This window comes from Daldinia decipiens (genome assembly GCF_022478715.1).
Source record: "Daldinia decipiens strain CBS 113046 unplaced genomic scaffold F4813scaffold_2, whole genome shotgun sequence".
Taxonomy (NCBI): domain Eukaryota; kingdom Fungi; phylum Ascomycota; class Sordariomycetes; order Xylariales; family Hypoxylaceae; genus Daldinia; species Daldinia decipiens.
This window is the reverse complement of record NW_026054545.1, coordinates 4,751-22,571: the sequence shown is the minus strand read 5'-3', so window position 1 is coordinate 22,571 and position 17,821 is coordinate 4,751. Positions and strand designations below refer to the sequence as shown.

Here is a 17,821-nt window from a genome sequence, read left to right as displayed (position 1 = left end):
TTGAGATATAGCCGGATCCTATCCCCTCACGTCGGTAGCCTATCATATCAAGTCATCCCAGCATATATCAATCGGACCTAGCCGTCGACTGAGTGGGAAGAATAAGATAGGTTTCCAGCATCGTACTATGGCAAGGGGATACCCCTGAAGGCACTTGGTATGGCTGAAGCGTCGTGATCTTAAAGGTCAACGTTGTAGCGCCGGTTGATTCAAACATGACTCTGACTAATTAGCCGAATATTATTATTGATCGACTTTCTTATTCAAACGATCGAGAAAATTTGAATTCATACTTCATGTCACGGACACTTACATGAAAGTCGGCCGCTTCTACATGTGATGTACCTGTGTACTTGTATATTGGTTAGTTACATAGGTACAAACAAACGCATGGAATAAAATTAATTACATAATGTAGGTACCTAGGTACCTATGCACATGAATTACATATTTATATGGGCGATATACTTAGTACAGTGTTATTAATATATCAATGACTATTTGCTTACTGTGTCGCTGTATCCGGGTCCACTCTTTCTTAATCCATACATTTCAGACTTCATTTTGTGACAATTGTGCCTATTCATACATATGGTCATACATATGGTCATACATACGGATCGTCGTAGTCCAAGCTTTCAATCCGTGACCGTCGCTCGGGGCAGCAAAAGGAACATCCGCAACTAGGTATACAAGATACTGGATCGGATATTCCCGCCGTACCTTGGAAATTAAATCTTACAACCAGGGATCCAACGTTGTTAGAAGCCCGTGTTTCTTCTACCTAATTCCAGATCCCAGGGGGGGGGGAACGAACCAGGCTGAGGTCTTCGCAAATTGAGTCCCGTTCGAGAAGTACCACGGACTACCATTCGCTGGGATCGATAATTCCTCGATAATTCCTCGATAATTCCTCCACGCTAATTTCCCGTCCCATCCCGTCTCTTAAAATGGAGGCCGATATCAGAGCCGCTATTCCGGATATCGATCCCGTTGTCTCCGAATATTCGGTAGGCTATCTTAGACATGCATCCACCGCGTGGGTCGGCGACGAGGAATCCTCTGGCCTGTCTCCGCTAGCCGAGGCCGCTGCTGCTGTCACTGAGCTCCTTTTGTCTGCCTCCGGTGATTCGGCTGGGTCCAACCAGGACAAGATTCGATCCATAGTCTCCAAGTGGGTTGACAAGTACGAGGAAGTCAACAGCAGCAATGGTGAGAGACGGGGTCCGTCCGCCGTGAAGCGGCTAGACCAGGCCATCCAGGTCGGTGCTCAGCGAAATATGTCCTCGACTCTAGCTGTGGCTACCGGGAGTGTCGATCTTGAATCTGCCAACGCTCGTAAGGTAGAGTCTAAGGTTGACCGGAAGAAGCTTGAGAAGGCAGAGCGCAAAATCGCCGCCAAGCAGAGCAAGAAGCAGTTCAAGACGGTTGAGTATGAAGCATCTAAACTGATCAACCAAGCCGAGGATGCTCAGAGCTATGAGGAGTTCTACATGGCTGTCAACCCCTTACAACTTGGCTCTGGCAGCGGCGCCGGCAAAACGAAAGATATCAAAATTGAAAATATTGATGTCGGCATTGGTGGTACCCGTATCTTGGCGGATACGGACTTAACATTGGCATACGGGCACCGCTACGGTTTAGTTGGTCACAACGGTGTTGGTAAATCTACGCTGCTCAGAGCGCTCTCAAGACGAGAGTTACCAGTGCCTACGCATATTTCTATTCTCCACGTCGAACAAGAGGTATGTCACCCATCTCAGCTAAATAATACGCCCTATATGCTAATATACGTCAGATCTCCGGTGATGACACATCCGCTTTACAGGCCGTCTTGGATGCCGACGTTTGGCGGAAGGTGTTACTCAAAGAGCAAACAGTACGTTGTCCTTTCCATGACTCTAGTAGCAGTCGCTAATGTTTTGTTTCTAGGAGATAACAGCTCGTCTTGCCGAAATCGAGTCACAGCGATCGTCTATGGCAGATACTGCCGTAGATGCTGCAAAGCTGGACCTTGACCGAGAAGCGCTTGACCAGAAGTTGGGAGAAATCCAGGCCAAGTTGGCCGAAATGGAGTCAGACAAGGCAGAGTCCAGAGCTGCTAGTATTCTAGCCGGTCTGGGATTCTCCGCCGAGCGCCAGCAGTTCGCAACCAAGACGTTCTCCGGTGGTTGGCGTATGCGTCTAGCCCTTGCCAGAGCCCTTTTCTGCGAGCCTGATCTATTACTGCTCGACGAACCGTCCAACATGTTGGACGTCCCCTCGATTACTTTCCTTTCCAACTATCTACTCACATATCCGAGCACCGTCTTGGTAGTCAGTCACGACAGGGCTTTCCTAAACGAAGTCGCGACAGATATTATACACCAGCACTCGATGAGGCTGGATTACTACAGAGGAGCTAACTTCGAATCCTTCTACGCCACCCGAGAGGAGCGTAAGAAGACCGCAAAGCGAGAGTACGAAAACAACGTGGCGCAGCGCGCCCATCTGCAGGCCTTCATCGACAAGTTCCGGTACAACGCTGGCAAGGCTGCCGAAGCACAGTCGCGTATCAAGAAGCTGGAGCGTATGCCTATTCTCGAACCGCCAGAGACAGAATACAGTGTCAAGTTCCGGTTCCCAGAGGTGGAGAAGCTTTCGCCGCCAATCGTGCAAATGTCAGGGGTCACATTCGGGTACAGCGAAGACAATATCCTACTACGTAACGTGGACTTGGACGTGCAACTGGACTCACGTATCGGTATTGTTGGGCCTAACGGTGCAGGTAAAACCACCATCCTAAAATTACTTATTGGCAAGTTATCGGCAACCAAGGGTCTCATCCAGCAGAACTCGCGCCTGCGCATCGGTTTCTTCGCACAGCACCACGTGGACGCGCTCGACCTCACCGTGAGCGCCGTCAGCTTCATGTCTAAAGAATACCCTGGCCGTACGGACGAGGAGTACCGCCGGACACTCGGCGCATTCGGCATTACGGGCACAACCGGTCTGCAAAAGATGGCCGTATTATCTGGAGGTCAGAAGTCGAGGGTTGCGTTCGCGTGTCTGGCCCTCACGCAGCCGCACATTCTTGTTCTTGACGAACCATCTAACCATCTTGATATCGAGGCCATGGACGCCTTGTCCGAGGCGCTGCGCGAGTTCCAAGGAGGCGTGCTCATGGTTTCTCACGACGTGACGATGTTGCAGACGGTGTGCACGAGCTTGTGGGTTTGTGAAAATGGGACGGTTTGGAAGTTCCCTGGAGATGTACAGGCGTACAAGAAGAGGATTGCGGCGCAGGCGGATGCGGCTGGTGTGGTTAAGGCGCATTAGGGGGTTGTTGAATAGGATAAAAGGGGGTGTGTAAGGGGTATAGGTTAGGTAGATGGGTATATATGAATGAGATATGATGAGATGTTAAAATACCGATTGTGTGCTTAGCTATTGGTATCCCATGTGTTATTGATTCCGAGACGGACACGGTGTAATCCGTCTACCTTCAGCTTCAGGTATCAATAGTCTTCTACAACTACATAAGAGATAGTAATTATACCCATATATCTAGAAAGAAGCAGTTGGCTTACAAAAGACATATACTATTAAGATCTCCGTTAGCTAGCCCGCCCCCGACAGCATTTGGGAGATGGCCTTGTATAAGTTCTTGAAGCAATAATAGGAGATGCTAAATCATTGCCACACGAGAAGTGTAGACTGTTTTCTGATCTCCTCCTTTCCGTAGTATTGTTTGAAATATGGTTAGGGACACTCTTCCTAATCGTAAGGCATAAAAGCATGATTTAGATATGATGATATATATTACTTACACGTTTGAGATATCGAATCAAAGTGGAAAGTATAGAGAAATATATAAGTACAAATTGGCAATGGGACTGCCTGTTTACGTGAACATGCGGTGTCTAAACTACCTACGAAGGGGTGAAGCTTGGAAGTATTTAACATATAGATAGGAGTGAGGTAGTATTGGCAGCATCTCACGTATTCTTCCCGTCACGCCTCTACCTCTACCTCTACCTCTACCTCTACCTCTACCTCTACCTCAGCACAGCACCCAAAACCGCGCGCGAAGCCCACCTAAACACGCCCCTCACCAACCTCGCCGTCCCCAGGCAACCAACCACCAACCCAAGCACGTACATACCAGCACGCATTTCCCCAAGCAATCCGCAACATCCTTAAAAGACCAATTAACAAAACCCTCCTTCACTCCTGACCTTTAGATACGCAACCCAACGAGGCCGTGGCTTAGCGGTTTTCTAGGTATGACGGCGTAGATAAAATCCGCCCGCCGGGGTTTTTCGATGGCGTTTCCGGGTTCGAGCACGGCGCAGGGCGGCGAGATAGGCCTTCTTGCTAAGTTCAAATGCGCCGGGGTTGGACCTTTGGGGCCTGCTTTTTAGTCTTTTTTTGTTGTTCTATTGCTTTTTTTCGCTTTTTATCTTTTTTTCCCCTTTCGAGTAAGTATTTCAGCATCGGACGCCCTGCTCGCTTCCGGATGAGAAATAAAACAGCTAGCTTGTTCTTTTCATAGGTAGCTTGCTTTATGGACTTTATTACATTAAACCGTACACAATGCCCAATACTATGGTTCTTGTCTACTATCTTAGACGGGAAAGCCTGGCCCTTTATTCAACTGATTCTGTGACATCTAAAGGGGTCACACTGGTCTAGAAGATAATATTGTAGCTACAACGCCATCCTCTCCAGTCACTTGCCTCCTTAAAACCCCTGGATATCCCTTTTACTGATAACATTGACATAGGGTAGTGGTGTTGTATATATGTATCAATGTAGGTATCTTGTTGTATAGGGGTCAAGTGCAATATGCCAACCGTTTTAAGGGGGATACATATAACGCTTTCGAGTGCTATACCTGGAATCACTGAACAATAGCTAGGAATCTTCTCTAATATTGTATAATGAAACTGCAATCTCAAACCAACGGCCTCAGATAGAATACCTATGATTATATGTTATCAATTCTCTGCATAAATAAACCAAAGCTGCCTATGTAGTGTCTTTTATATAACTATAGACGGACTCTATACACTGACCCTTTCTAAGACACCAGACTCGACACAAGCTAAAGTGTCTCAAAACGTCACCAAGAAATAATCTAGATCATCTACTTGTTGCCTCACTATGTAGTATATTTCAGCCCATCTTAGCAAACCCAATTACAAACCGGCAGTACGTCTGCGGAATAGAGCAAAAGGAAGCAAATAAACTGTTCAGAAGATTGCTAGCCACAAACTGCTCGCTGAAGCGAATGAATCTACGTAAACATGTACGTAGCAGATACACGCCTACATGGTATAGACCAAGCTGGACTTATTTTGCTTCCGTTTCCACAAGAAAACTACAACAACCCGCCCGGAGGGCAGACGCAAGCGAGCAAACACTACTACGCCTAGGCATACAAGTATAAAATAAGCAACCGAAGTCTAGGAAACGTTACCTGTGATCTTAGATCGATCGATACTTAGATTAATACGATGTGGAACGAATCACGATGGTACGGAATGCACTGGTTAACTTCATTCGAAAGGACATGATCAACATATATACTGAAATCGCTGTATTGATATCTGGCCCCAAAAAGCCCAATGGGAAGTGGCGGAGACTACTTGACTATTGAAAACAGACACTAGGAAATACCGACCACCTGTTTTAATTGGTTCCTCAACTGCGGGAACTCCAAAAAAAAATATGCTCAGAAACGACATGTAAGAACTCACTATAATATATATCCACGGCAGATGGCGTCTTACCTGATTGCGCCGATAGTACCAACTTGATACTGCTGCCTCGTTGAAAGTGGATGGGTCGCCATCATTGGGCTACCCTCCAGTTCGTTTCGCGCAACACACATCCCATCATGTTACCAATGTTAACCAGTTTGAGATTCTAGTGCTTCGCATCTCCTCTTCCAAAAATCACGCTCTTTCTCTAGACCAGCGATCTTCGCTTCAAGTTCCTCAAACCGTATCGCTTTACGCTCACGAGACTTACGAGCTGCCAGTGTGTTTCGTGCTCGCTTCATCGCAACCGAATCGTTCGGATCATCAACTATGATAGGAGGAAGTGGTTTATCCCGACGACGAGGGTTCACACCAGACACTGAAGAGTGTCTGCCATGATTCCCGGACGACGGTGAGTTACCAGATTTGCGACGAGGCTTAGAAGCGGGTTCCGCCACCTCTAGCTCATCAGACTGCTGTGCCGGTGACAATTCGTCAGCGGTAGGGGCAGCATTGACAACTGGGTTATCCTCAGGAAACAAAGAAGGCCATGCCCTACTAAAGCCATGGTCGAAATCGTTGTTACCACCGAGATTCGGGGACAATTCAAAATCATAATCTTGAAGTTCAGGAGACCCGTCATACATGGAAGGTGACGTCAAATTCGTGATCGCGGTGGAGTTCGGGGCAGACGTGGTGGGGTCGAGGAACAAATCTTGGGGTGAAATTGTCCCCATGTTGCTAGCAGTGCTAGAGGCAGAGCTCGCACTCACGTCGTAGCCGGGAATTCCAGGGGAAGAGTAGGCAGTCGTTGGCCCCTGGAAGGCCGTGAGGTCCTCAAGGCTAAGAGCGTCTGGGTTGTGTAAGACAGGGATGCAATTTGAGAAAGAGGTTGAGTAATTACCTTGAAGATCCATCCTGGCCGCCTGCTGATTACCGCCGCCCTGCGTGAAAAGAGGTACGGGTGGGCGAACAGCACGATTTTGGTTCGCCGCCGCGGTAGAGGGTAAAGGAGAAACTGATGCGTAATACTGTTGTAGGCTCTGATTTTGCACAGAAGAATTAAACCGATTGGTAAATGCCGTAGAGGAAGAAGTCTGATGTCCTGTTGCCCGGATAATCTGAGCCACTCGCTGATTCTGGATTGAAGGTGAAGAACCGTGTGTAATGTGCGGAGAGCGGCTAGGGTTGACGTTGAGAGATCCAAAGGCTGATACTGCTACTGGGGCAGGCGAGGATACAGAGCGGTTAACGTTCTGTCTCTGAGGCGGAGGTTGATCGAACAAGACGAAGTCCTGTTGCGGCGGTGGGAAGTTGGATTGCGCGGATTGTGCCGGCAGGCTCGGGGAACTGGAGGGAAGCCATGTTTGCTGTTGAGAATCCGTGGTGAAGACTAGAGAGTCTTGCTGAGGAATGTTGGCGGTAGTGAGGGAACTCGGAGAGCCGTGAATAGCTTCGTTTGAGTTCAGTTCTTCCTGGAAAGGGAGAGCTGAGAAGAAGGGTTGAGTGGGGAGATGGTTGTTATTCCTTTGAGACTGAATTTTGACTGTTGCTACGGGGAGCACATGAGAAAGAGAGAAGACACGAGGTCCGGTTTGCTTAGCGCATCTTGATGAATGCTTTATTGTCTGCTTATGATATGGTTCTGTAATTGTGCGGAGGGGGATATAGAATAGAAGAGGGGAGAAAAGAAAAAAAGGTTCGTGCCTGAATTTCGGTGGGAGAGGTGAGACTTTAGTAATTTTTCAGGCAACAATCCCTTAACCTAGGCCAAGAGCCAAAGCCAAAAGACAAAAACCCGTGCCTCGCACCTTCGCAACTTTGCAACTTTGTCAAGAAACGGAATAAACGGGGAGGGGCGCAGGGGGGTCTTAGCGTTACTTGTTAGGCGTAACGCGTGGGTACATATGGAGCCAAGGGTACCTGGGTGCGGCTAGTTAGATCTGACAGTCACTTGCTAACCATTAACAATTTTGATTGCAAGCGACTTCTAGGGCAAGCTTGACGGATAGAACACATGTTCAGTTAGGAAAGAACAAAATACTTTCGCTTGAGAGCGTGTGACTCATACTTGATGGATCCACAGCTCCGTTCTGCACTAACGACCCCTGCCACCTAATGTTCCCCCTTCAACTTAGCGCACAGCCTTCTTCCGTATTTCCTGCTGTAATTCTGCTCCGTATGTATGTAGATATGAACCTTGCCGCAACTGATGGAAGTTTACATATGCTAACACCGTTTTTAGTTCTTAATTCCTATTTTAATTAAATCCGTGGATCTCTCTGTCCGTCCTACCGGTTTCTCGGGGCTGCATCGCCAAGACTCTAAACCATTTGAAGCTAAGGCTTGTGACGGATTACGATATTCCTATTCTTGTCCTTTCGCTCCTACGTGTCGCAAATGAATTCCATTGGCTCTTTGCTCGTCGGCCAGCTCAATGAGGAAAGGTCTTCTAAAGTCTTCTTGTCCATAGGAAGCAGAGATTATCCTCCTCGTGATATTCACCGACGACAAAATGTCTCGAGAAACCCGCTTTACACATATTGTAGCGCGTACGTATCCATCGTGTAGGTATTAGATGGAACATTTAATTGGGCCCGGAATGGAGATATTGGATGCAACATCGAGCTAAACGCTTAGCTACATCGCAATTACGAGTCTTTGAATTCCATTAGTACTTTAGGTACATACATGGAAGTCTACCTACCTACCTCATACAAGTCGGGCGGCCTTCGGTCTCGAACTCGACTTTACGATTGTTCATTATTAATCTATCACATGCGGTACACTACCTCTTCTCAGCATATGGCACCGTATTCTTCTTTTAAAGTCTTGAATGGTCAGCTTTTCATTGAACGGTTGTTATGCTGATCAATTCGCTTATTTCCGTCTCCGCTAACTTTTTTTTCTTTTTCTTCACTTTATTTCAAAATTACTATCTCACTGGCTCCACTGACGATGATCCATCGATGCAGTCGCAGGAGATTTAAGAACCAACATATGGTCGATGCTTGATACGGATTTACATGGCATCGCGGATCCATTGTTAGGTACGTTTTTCGCATATGCGCAGTCGTCAACCCAATTGCGTATACGGAATACTTGAAGATTCGCAGACGCGGGCGCAACGCGGGCTGCATCGAAAAATTAAAATATCCATCCATTCCATTCTTGCATCTTTTCAACCCCACAGTGTTCATGGGCGCCCTGTCTCTGGCGAAATCGAATCTGAATTAGGATAGGCCATGGTTCAGCGACATGGGTAATAGATCAGCGACAGGAGCATTTTAAGCAATCGGATCAACCAATTCCAACGCCTACATACATACAATAGTAGTTGCAGTTTCAGTATTTCTTAGCCCTGTCGTTCGGATTATGACTCATAAGGTACTCGATTTCACGCTTGACCCTTCGTGCATTCGACTACATACATTACATTATAGACTACACCTAGACTACATTATCGACTATACCATAATCACATAATCACTATCGTACATAACAGTGGCAGGCAGATTATTCAGCAAGGATGGTTCTCGCCATGTCCTGCCTTCTTTCCGTTTCTTAACCGCACCTCATACCGAAAGTGGTTATATCGTGTTTTACGGCGCGGAGAGCCGACGTACGAATATCCCGCGATTAAAAGGTTATTTGAAACGGCAAAGGAACAAAAACGGAGAGACTCGTATACTGTGTAAACCAGTGTCTTACGGAAATCTCACCAAGATTGCCTACTTTAGGGACCCTGTCTTGCATGGTTATCCACAGTAGGGTTGCATATTGGTGGATAGCAGGCTGAGATGCGTTTGTGCGTTTCCATCCTTTCTACAAGACGCAGGGCGCAGTCTTTTACGCCGTTGCTTTCCGGTTCTTGAGGACCCGTTTCTATTACATACCTATGGTATGCGTTCCGAATATCAAATGAGATAAAACCATTGGTAGTCTAGGTTACATGTTTGAGACATTTCACGACATCACAGGAGAAAAAGGACCGCATCCGCATCTTTCCCAGGCCGACACGGCACGCCTTGTCAGCCCTACCTAGGTACGTAGGACCCCCAGTCCTGCATATACAGGTCTTCTCTTTCGTTCCTAACTCTTGGTTCACTCGTCACAACGCCAAACCAAGATGGGTTCTTTAACGAGGCCACGTTGCCTCTCTGCATATTAGGCAGAGCTCCGATCTAATCCTATAAGGTGCGCAGAGCCGCGTTAGTGCTCTACGAATTCATCCGTGCTTATAGGCCTAACAATGTCGGGTTACGAAGGCATTGCATATTACTACGTTGTGGCCTACGTCCGTGGAAATGCTCGATATGGCCGGCTACCTTAACGCCGCTTCACACGCCGTCCGTATTACGTAGCGGCTCTCGTCAGCTGCTCATAACCTCTTCGACATCATACCAAGCGTAGGCATGTACCTATAGTAGATCTTGTGCATATAAGTATATGTATGCAACATCGACATACATGCATTCAACTCCCGTAAGTCCGACTCTAAAATACATATCATACGTAGGTACCCGGCATTCGTTTTATTTTATTCTCCAGTGTTCACGTAAGCCGCCTGCAGGAATCACGGCAACTAACCGGGGATGGGAATCGCGAGACAGCCGCCTTAGGACGCCCGCACCCGCGTGGCGAATATTGTACTTGTATTTGAATTTTGGGTGGACGCCTTACCGCCGGTGAGGTCCGCGGGCTCCGCATTGGTTGCCTTGTCTCGTAGGCGTATGTGAACTATTGCGGCACGGTCGGACCCGGGGCGGTCGATGCGGATATGACGAAAGGCTGCGATCCGGGTTGGTATGTGTTCTTTCATTGGATTCTTATTATGAGCACAGCCACCCTTTTTATTGGTATGGATTCTCTTGTGCTTTTTTGTTTGGCTACCAGCCTCTGCAATGGGGGAAGGGGTGAATGGGTTATACGGGGATTATATTTACCCCTTATTCGGGATCCTGGGAACTCGGGCTGGCGTCAACGCCTTCTTTTCCGTTCCCTTACCCCGAGTACTACGGCTCCTGAGCATCGGTAGCGCAAAAGTGATATTTGAATATGTCATAGACAAGTTTCTCCTTTAAGCATAAGGGTAGAATTAAGGAGTGAACGTGGCCTATATATCATAGCGCTAGCTAGAAGAGATGGGAAGTACAGACAAACCTATGTATATGCTTATTACAGGAAATTATGAATTACGACTCGCAGTAGGGAAACATGCACAGCTAGTAATAGAATACAACACTGTAGGGTATCATAATGTATGTTATTTCTACATACTGGTAAAAATCAACGCGTGCCTGTAAAGCATCTCGCTCCTTAATCAGTCCTAGCTCTACTCATGAAAATGAGTCTTCGACAGCAACGGGCTTCAACGCCACCTTTTCTTTTAGTGGCGGCGCCTCGGTGTCGGTATTAGCAATCAATATCAATTTAGTTAGCGATCGTCTGGGAAGATTCAACTAAGTTGTTATCCCGAACGACTAGTTCCTGCGCCGCAATCTTCTGCATCATCTGAATGAAGCCAGAGTTCTTAAACTTATCAGACTTGTCCCCCGAGACGGAATCTAGGATCTGCTGCGCGGCCATGGCTAGTTCCGAGTCCTCTTTTCCTCGAGACTGAGCCTGCTTCTCCATCTCAGCTGTTGATTCGGCTAAATTGCTCCGGGTGTGCTCGGCTGCCGGAACAGACTCTTGCTCGAGAGCAGTCAGATTCTGCATGGTAAGTTGATGAGAATCAGCCGACTGCGTAGTAGCCTGGGTGTTGCGGACACGGCTGTCTGCAGAGGCATCCTCGACACGAAGCCACGCGTTGGCTTGAGCTTGCGTCTCGGGACTGTTGGCAGCTGCCCAGGCGCGTAGCTCGGCGTCAAAGTCGAGATCGTCTTTGAAGCCGGGGACCTGATCAGGGCGGATGGCCATACGCTGTCGTAACATGTTTTCATCATAGATGTTCGTAGGTCTAAATGCCTGTCCGGGAGGACCGAAGCTTTGGTTCATCTGGTTGAAATTGCGACCGGCCATCCTCTGATTGAACTCGTTGGCCCAGTCTGTACGACGTTGAGCGATGAGGTTCGGGACATGAGTCGTGGTGGGAGGGCCTACAGGGGTAGACATGATGGGCATGGTAGGGAAGGCGGCGGCGGCGGCAGCGCCAGTTCGGGAGGAGGTATTGAAGCGCTCGGCGGCAACTCTAGGGCGCGTTGAAACGTTGGCGCGATCAATGGGCGAGAAGGCATCGTCGTTACCAAAGGATGGGTAAGGGACTAATTGGTGATTATGGTTCCAATTTCTAACGTCAGGGGAGAGATCAATGAAGGATGCATTCTGGAATTCCGAGAATTCCGACGTGAATCTGTTGTCGCCCAAGTTAAGGCTGCGGAAGCGCTGTGATAGTGTTAGACGAAGACGTTGAATCAGCTAAGCTAAGATGAATACTAACCTGCGTCGCATCGTGAACGCCGCTCGAGGGTCCGGCAGAAGAAGCGAATCGGTCTTGCTGTAGAGAACGGTCCTGTTCAAAGTGTCGGGATAGCGATTTGGGAGCAGTCGAAGGACCGCAGAGATTGTCCGCCATTCTGATGGAATGGTACAAGGTGGCGATGTGATATGGAGGTTTGGTTGTGGTTGAGGTTGTGGTTGAGGGTGTGGTACTCGGCTAGTCGCTAACTTTTTGAATGAAGGTCGAGTTTAGTTGAGGAAAGAAGAGAGTTGAGGAATTGGCGAAGATTTCGGCATGTATGTGTGTGTGTGTGTATGTGCGTGCGCGTGGAACTTGAAAGCGGTGGTGACCTAAAAGATGTTTGCCAGGTATTTCGTAGACAAAGGAACAGACGAAAATAGCGTTCTGAGTTGGTCAGAACCTTGATATCCTAGGTTACTGAGTCAGGTTGTTAGGGAAGTTGCGCAATATAGACAGGCGCGCAGGTATACTAATAATACACGTTGGGGGAAGAGACGAAGTTGAAGAAATAATGACAACTCTTTCTCGCAAATTGTAGATGTTGAATTTGAAGTGATTCAAATCAGCATCACGAGGAAAGGTACCGTTCGGAGTTTCTTTGCGATGTAAGCTTTAGCCTCGGCAGACACGGTTCAATATACATGTAATCCGTACCGACCGGCCCAACCATGATGTCAATTCTTCTCTTATCGGCTCAAGATCCTTACTAACGCAGGTACGTACCTACAAGCAAAATCCCCACAGGACCCCGCCATGTGCATGCCAGTGGAACCCTTCCAGTCTTGCCGGGGCCCTTGTTCTACGCCATTGAAAAATGAAAAATATTAATCCGAAAAAGCGCTGAAGTGGAGCTCAGCTTAATGAAATCTGGACTGTTCCACCAACCAAGCAACCAACCAGTAACATTGAATGCGTGCCATTGATCTTTGGTGTACGGATTGTAGGTAGTGTACCACTTGTTTACCTCAGCTGCCAAGTTGAAGGTATAGGCGACTTGACAGCCAGCTTGAACATCAAAGATTCAAAGCCAAGGTGATCCTATCAAGACCTAAATCAGATAACAACAACACGGCCCTCCTTGTTCGAGTCCCGAGCTTTATATTCTCTACAGGTTTCTCTTTTCAAGATGGTACGTTGGCTAGTCAAATCTGTAGCTGTTAGTCTGTAACTTACTGACATTTGCTCTACTACAGGCGCAAGTAATAACCAACTCTGGCCACGATGACATGATTGTATGTAAAACATCGAGCAAAATGCATACTGCGCCTCGAATCTACTCGATACGATAGCTCTACCCTCAACGCCCTGTTACGGTCGTACTAAAGCTTTCGCTAACATCCTTTAGCATGATGCTGTCCTCGACTACTATGGCCGACGGCTTGCAACATGTTCCTCGGACAAGACGATTAAGATATTCGAGATCGAAGGCGAATCTCAACGGCTGACTGAGACGTTAAAAGGGTATGGATTGTTTCTCCCTGACAAAATAACAGAACCCCTAACAATCGTGGGTATAGTCACGAAGGCGCAGTGTGGTGTGTTTCGTGGGCGCATCCTAAGTACGGCAACATCCTCGCCTCGGCAGGCTACGACGGCAAGGTCTTTATCTGGCGCGAACAATCGAACCAATGGCAAAGAATCTTCGACTTTGCTCTCCATAAAGCCTCGGTGAATATGGTCGCATGGTCACCGCACGAATCAGGCTGTCTTCTGGCGTGCGCGTCATCTGACGGAAACGTGTCCGTGCTCGAGTTCAAGGACAACAACTTCTCCCACGTTTCGTTCCCGGCACACGGCCTTGGTGTCAACTCGGTTTCCTGGGCACCTGCCACAACGCCTGGTAGCATCGTCTCTTCCGCACCTCCAGGCCCGGGTGCTCTTGGCCAGCGCCGTTTCGTCACGGGAGGCTGCGATAACGTGCTTAAGCTGTGGGCCTACGATCCTGCCTCGCAAGGATACAAGCAGGAGCGGGAGCCATTGGCAGGGCACACAGACTGGGTACGAGATGTGGCATGGAGCCCAACAGTACTGCAGAAGAGCTATATTGCATCGGCGTCGCAAGATAAGACGGTACGAATCTGGACGAGCGATAATGCTAGCCAGGGACAGTGGTCGTCTAAGGTCTTGAACTTCGACGCAGAGGTGTGGCGCGTCAGCTGGAGTCTTAGCGGGAACGTATTGGCCGTTAGCGGCGGCGACAATAAGGTTTCGTTATGGAAGGAGAACTTGCGAGGCGAATGGGAATGCGTCAAGACGATGGAGGAATGAGAACCTAGGCCTAGTCCTAGTAGATGAAGGAATCGATTACGGGGACGGGTCGAGGATGATTGTCATGAAGCCCGGCGTTCATATGTAGAAGAGGCATTGATTTGACAGGACTGTTGGTCACTAAAAAGCAGGTCTACTTGCCTCCTGCGACGGCCTTAAAACTTAGGAAATAAACGTGATATCTTATAGCGGTCGTAGAGATGGTAATATGAGGTTTATTTCACGGGTGTGATACTATGACTTGTTTTAGGGGATGACCATGAAATTCTTTATCTTCTTTCGATCCTTACCTATGATAGTTCATGATATTCGCTATATTCGAGCTGAGAAAGGAAGACATACTTCTATTTGCTATTATGGTATTACTTGGACTAAGACAAGTATAATCATCTATCAACATTGATTATTAAAATAACTACCTAATCCTCTATACTTACTTATTCTATGATTGGAACCTCGTGTTTGTTAAACAGCACCTAGATATCCATACCCATGTATCTGCATCTCTTACCCATCGATGTGCTGGATATGCGTACTTTAGGTATGTAAGGGCCTAGTTATAGAACATTACAAGTAGTCATAGGCCCAACATATACCTTAGGTAACCTTAGGTATCTACCTAGGTAGGTATCTACTTCAGACGTAGAAACAGACTGTATAAATAAACTGTTGCACAAACTGTTTCAACATTTTAGGGTTCGGTGTTGAAACATCAAATGACTTTGAAAGTAGACTTGTCTAAGGCAAGAATTAGACAGACAATAAAGGTAGCTGTTTCTTTAACGGACTGAAGGGATACCTTATCGATTGGACATTGTTATGGATAACTCTACTAATTTGATTGATTGGATTGACTAACAATTGGCGGTTAGTCAACCAGTCATAATGTTGTGACCAAACATGGCAGGCGGCACCCCAGGCTGTTGGTCGCACCAAGATTGCTAAGTACCTTTCTGCCAAATAAAGCCTTAAGATACATCGGTGTACTCCAGCTTCAGGGGGCCTTGTCGGTACCAATAAAATTAAGGAAGTCGAGCCTGGGATTCCCAGAATCATCAACTTCATAATTGCAACTTACCGTTCTTGAACTTGTTTGGCACTTTTGATCTTGTACAATTGCGAAAACTTTTGATCATCAAAGTGATGCTTAATATCTAAACTTAGTGTCCGATTCCCTATGCGACAGAGACATCAGCCCACTTGCTGCCGTGTGTGATTCAAAGCGACGACGCATTCGGCCGTGAATAACATCAGCGCCAACAGCCGCTCACAAAAAAAGGGAGCTTTCCACTTCGCAGCTTACACCGCCAAGTTGTCTGAATTGCAGGAGGAAAGTCACGGACAGTCCGTGTCCGCCGGGCTCCCACCGACCAATATCGACGAAGACGAAGGGAACGTGAGATTCGAGAACGACGGAGTAGACAATCTCAGCCGGGGACGTTCACCTCCTCCGCAATATCCCTACCCAACTTCTGAAGCTTCTGCTTCCACATCGTTCTCGTTAGCCGCCTCTCGTTCCGCCCCGCCGCCGTTTTCAAGTCTATATACCGTAGACGATCACTTCAAGCTTGCGCCGACTACCTGCGGACCTACTTCCGAAGCCGGTGCATCATCTGCGACTGCTGCTCCAGCCTACGCACCTTCCGACTCTGCGTTTGACAGCCCTCTCGAGAGGTCTAATTCGTTCAACGACACAGTCGAAGAAACTAAACGGGCGCTCCCGCAGGACGTCAAGGGCGAGTCGAGCCAGAAAGTCGACGATCCCAACGAACCGCCTCCCGCATATTCTGAAGGATATAGTCCGTTACTCTCATTTACGTATCTAATGGCGGCTGCCGGTGGTGCGTCGAGTATTATTACTCAAGTCCAGCAAGGAGGTCCTCCTGTTAATGCTATCGGAGGTAAGAGGCGCAAGAAACAGTACTCTCCGAATTGAATAGGAATACTAAACCTGTCTTACAGATGTCGGCGTTGACGAAACCATCACCATGGACTTACGGTAAATCATTCTTACTGGATAATCTCTTGATTGGATGCTAATTGAGTCTTCCGTGTAGTGGCACGCGCTTCATACTATCTAGAGACGAGCTGCTGACGCTACCTGAATTTGTCCTCCTCTCCTTATTCCCCAACGGCCTCTTTCCCGAAGGCCACATGGGCGGCTTCTCCGAGGGTGATGCCGTTAAAGTCGATGTCAGTACACTCAATGATAACCCCCCTACACATTTCACTCAGATTACCTCAAATATCACATGCGAAGCGCCTACTGTGCCCCTTAGCACACGTTTTCCTGCTTCTACACTTCGTAATCTCGTCTCCAATATAAATATACATATCACTGACCTTATTTCCCAGTATGATCCTGCATCTCTACAATACATGCTGGATTTCTTCCGGAATGTAGCCCAATCTATCCCCAATGAAGCCTCCCCTACTGCCTCCCCGGATGGCGGTGCTGTTCCCATCGACTCGCTGGGCGGCCGAGGTGATGACGGAAGCAAGCGAGCTGGTATTATTGTCCTGCGAGAAGACCTTGACTTTTATGCGATTCCCCCTCGACCGGACATTAACCAAGCTGAAATGATCGAGGTCAAGCGTGCCGCTGCCAGAGCTTTGCTCAAGCAAGACGGGATCTTTTCGGGGCTTAAAAGAAGCGACGAGCCCGGTACGACCGAGGCGCACTTGATCGAGATGCTGACAGCTGGGTAAGTGGCATTTCTTTGCGTCTCGTCCTGTTCCAATTCCTTTACGAATTGCTTATTCCTAACGATCAATACAGCGGTTTCAACCACGATGATAGGTGGGGCCATCGTGCTGGCGAGCCTAATAAAGCTGTCGTATGCAGTTTGGCCCTTGCTCGACTACGTAGTGATATACGCGGTAACGACATGGGAAACAATGCTGTCGGCATGGCGCAGAAGTTGCTGCTCTTCTGGAGAAAGCCAGCGCGGCGTTGCTGGTGGGAAGGAGTGGATCTGCAAGACGTGGAGGGTGTAGAGGGCACTCTGAAAGTGTGGATTCGGAGAGTGTGGACACTTGAGATGAGTGTAATTGGTTTGCGCTGATAACGACTTCTTCTGCCAGGCGAGCGACAAGGCGTTCGAGTTACATTTTCTCTTTTAACTATTTTTTCTTCCTCGATACCACATAGGAAGACGAGGCTCTTACACATGGCGACCTCTATATTCACGTCTACATTCACCACCGCAACTGTTATCAGCCCCCCCTTGTTTATACCGGTTTAATCGTTAAGGCTAGGATATCAGATACCTGTTTGTCCTATGCTTACTATATGCTTTGTTGTACGGTACACACCATAGCGCGCATATTCCATGTAGACCGGGGG

General features: G+C 47.9%; 5 protein-coding genes across 5 annotated transcripts; 3 read left to right on the top strand and 2 right to left on the bottom strand.

The window, feature by feature from the left end:
- The first annotated feature begins 551 nt into the window (after positions 1-551).
- Positions 552-3,542, top strand: F4813DRAFT_343024 (P-loop containing nucleoside triphosphate hydrolase protein). Its single transcript, XM_049241486.1, has 3 exons — positions 552-1,745; positions 1,799-1,879; positions 1,933-3,542. The coding sequence occupies exons 1-3, from the start codon at positions 951-953 to the stop codon at positions 3,316-3,318; spliced, it is 2,262 nt and encodes a 753-aa protein (XP_049103933.1). The 5' UTR covers positions 552-950; the 3' UTR covers positions 3,319-3,542.
- Positions 3,543-5,893: 2,351 nt separating this feature from the next.
- F4813DRAFT_384682 (uncharacterized protein) lies at positions 5,894-8,508 on the bottom strand (the record flags this gene model as incomplete). Its single annotated transcript, XM_049246127.1, has 2 exons — positions 5,894-7,296; positions 8,463-8,508. 2 exons carry the CDS (start codon positions 8,506-8,508, stop codon positions 5,894-5,896), a joined length of 1,449 nt encoding a protein of 482 aa, XP_049103932.1.
- A 2,471-nt stretch (positions 8,509-10,979) lies between these two features.
- F4813DRAFT_94293 (uncharacterized protein) lies at positions 10,980-12,727 on the bottom strand. Its single transcript, XM_049249068.1, has 2 exons — positions 12,187-12,727; positions 10,980-12,131 (listed from the first exon to the last, which is right to left on the bottom strand). The coding sequence occupies exons 1-2, from the start codon at positions 12,319-12,321 to the stop codon at positions 11,178-11,180; spliced, it is 1,089 nt and encodes a 362-aa protein (XP_049103931.1). The 5' UTR covers positions 12,322-12,727; the 3' UTR covers positions 10,980-11,177.
- A 276-nt stretch (positions 12,728-13,003) lies between these two features.
- F4813DRAFT_343017 (WD40 repeat-like protein) lies at positions 13,004-14,871 on the top strand. The gene is made up of 4 exons (XM_049241485.1): positions 13,004-13,336; positions 13,401-13,439; positions 13,553-13,668; positions 13,725-14,871. Exons 1-4 carry the CDS (start codon positions 13,334-13,336, stop codon positions 14,473-14,475), a joined length of 909 nt encoding a protein of 302 aa, XP_049103930.1. The 5' UTR covers positions 13,004-13,333; the 3' UTR covers positions 14,476-14,871.
- Positions 14,872-15,375: 504 nt separating this feature from the next.
- F4813DRAFT_384679 (uncharacterized protein) lies at positions 15,376-17,540 on the top strand (the record flags this gene model as incomplete). The annotated part of the gene is made up of 5 exons (XM_049246126.1): positions 15,376-15,397; positions 15,699-16,376; positions 16,438-16,474; positions 16,533-17,180; positions 17,255-17,540. 5 exons carry the CDS (start codon positions 15,376-15,378, stop codon positions 17,538-17,540), a joined length of 1,671 nt encoding a protein of 556 aa, XP_049103929.1.
- Positions 17,541-17,821: the final 281 nt, after the last annotated feature.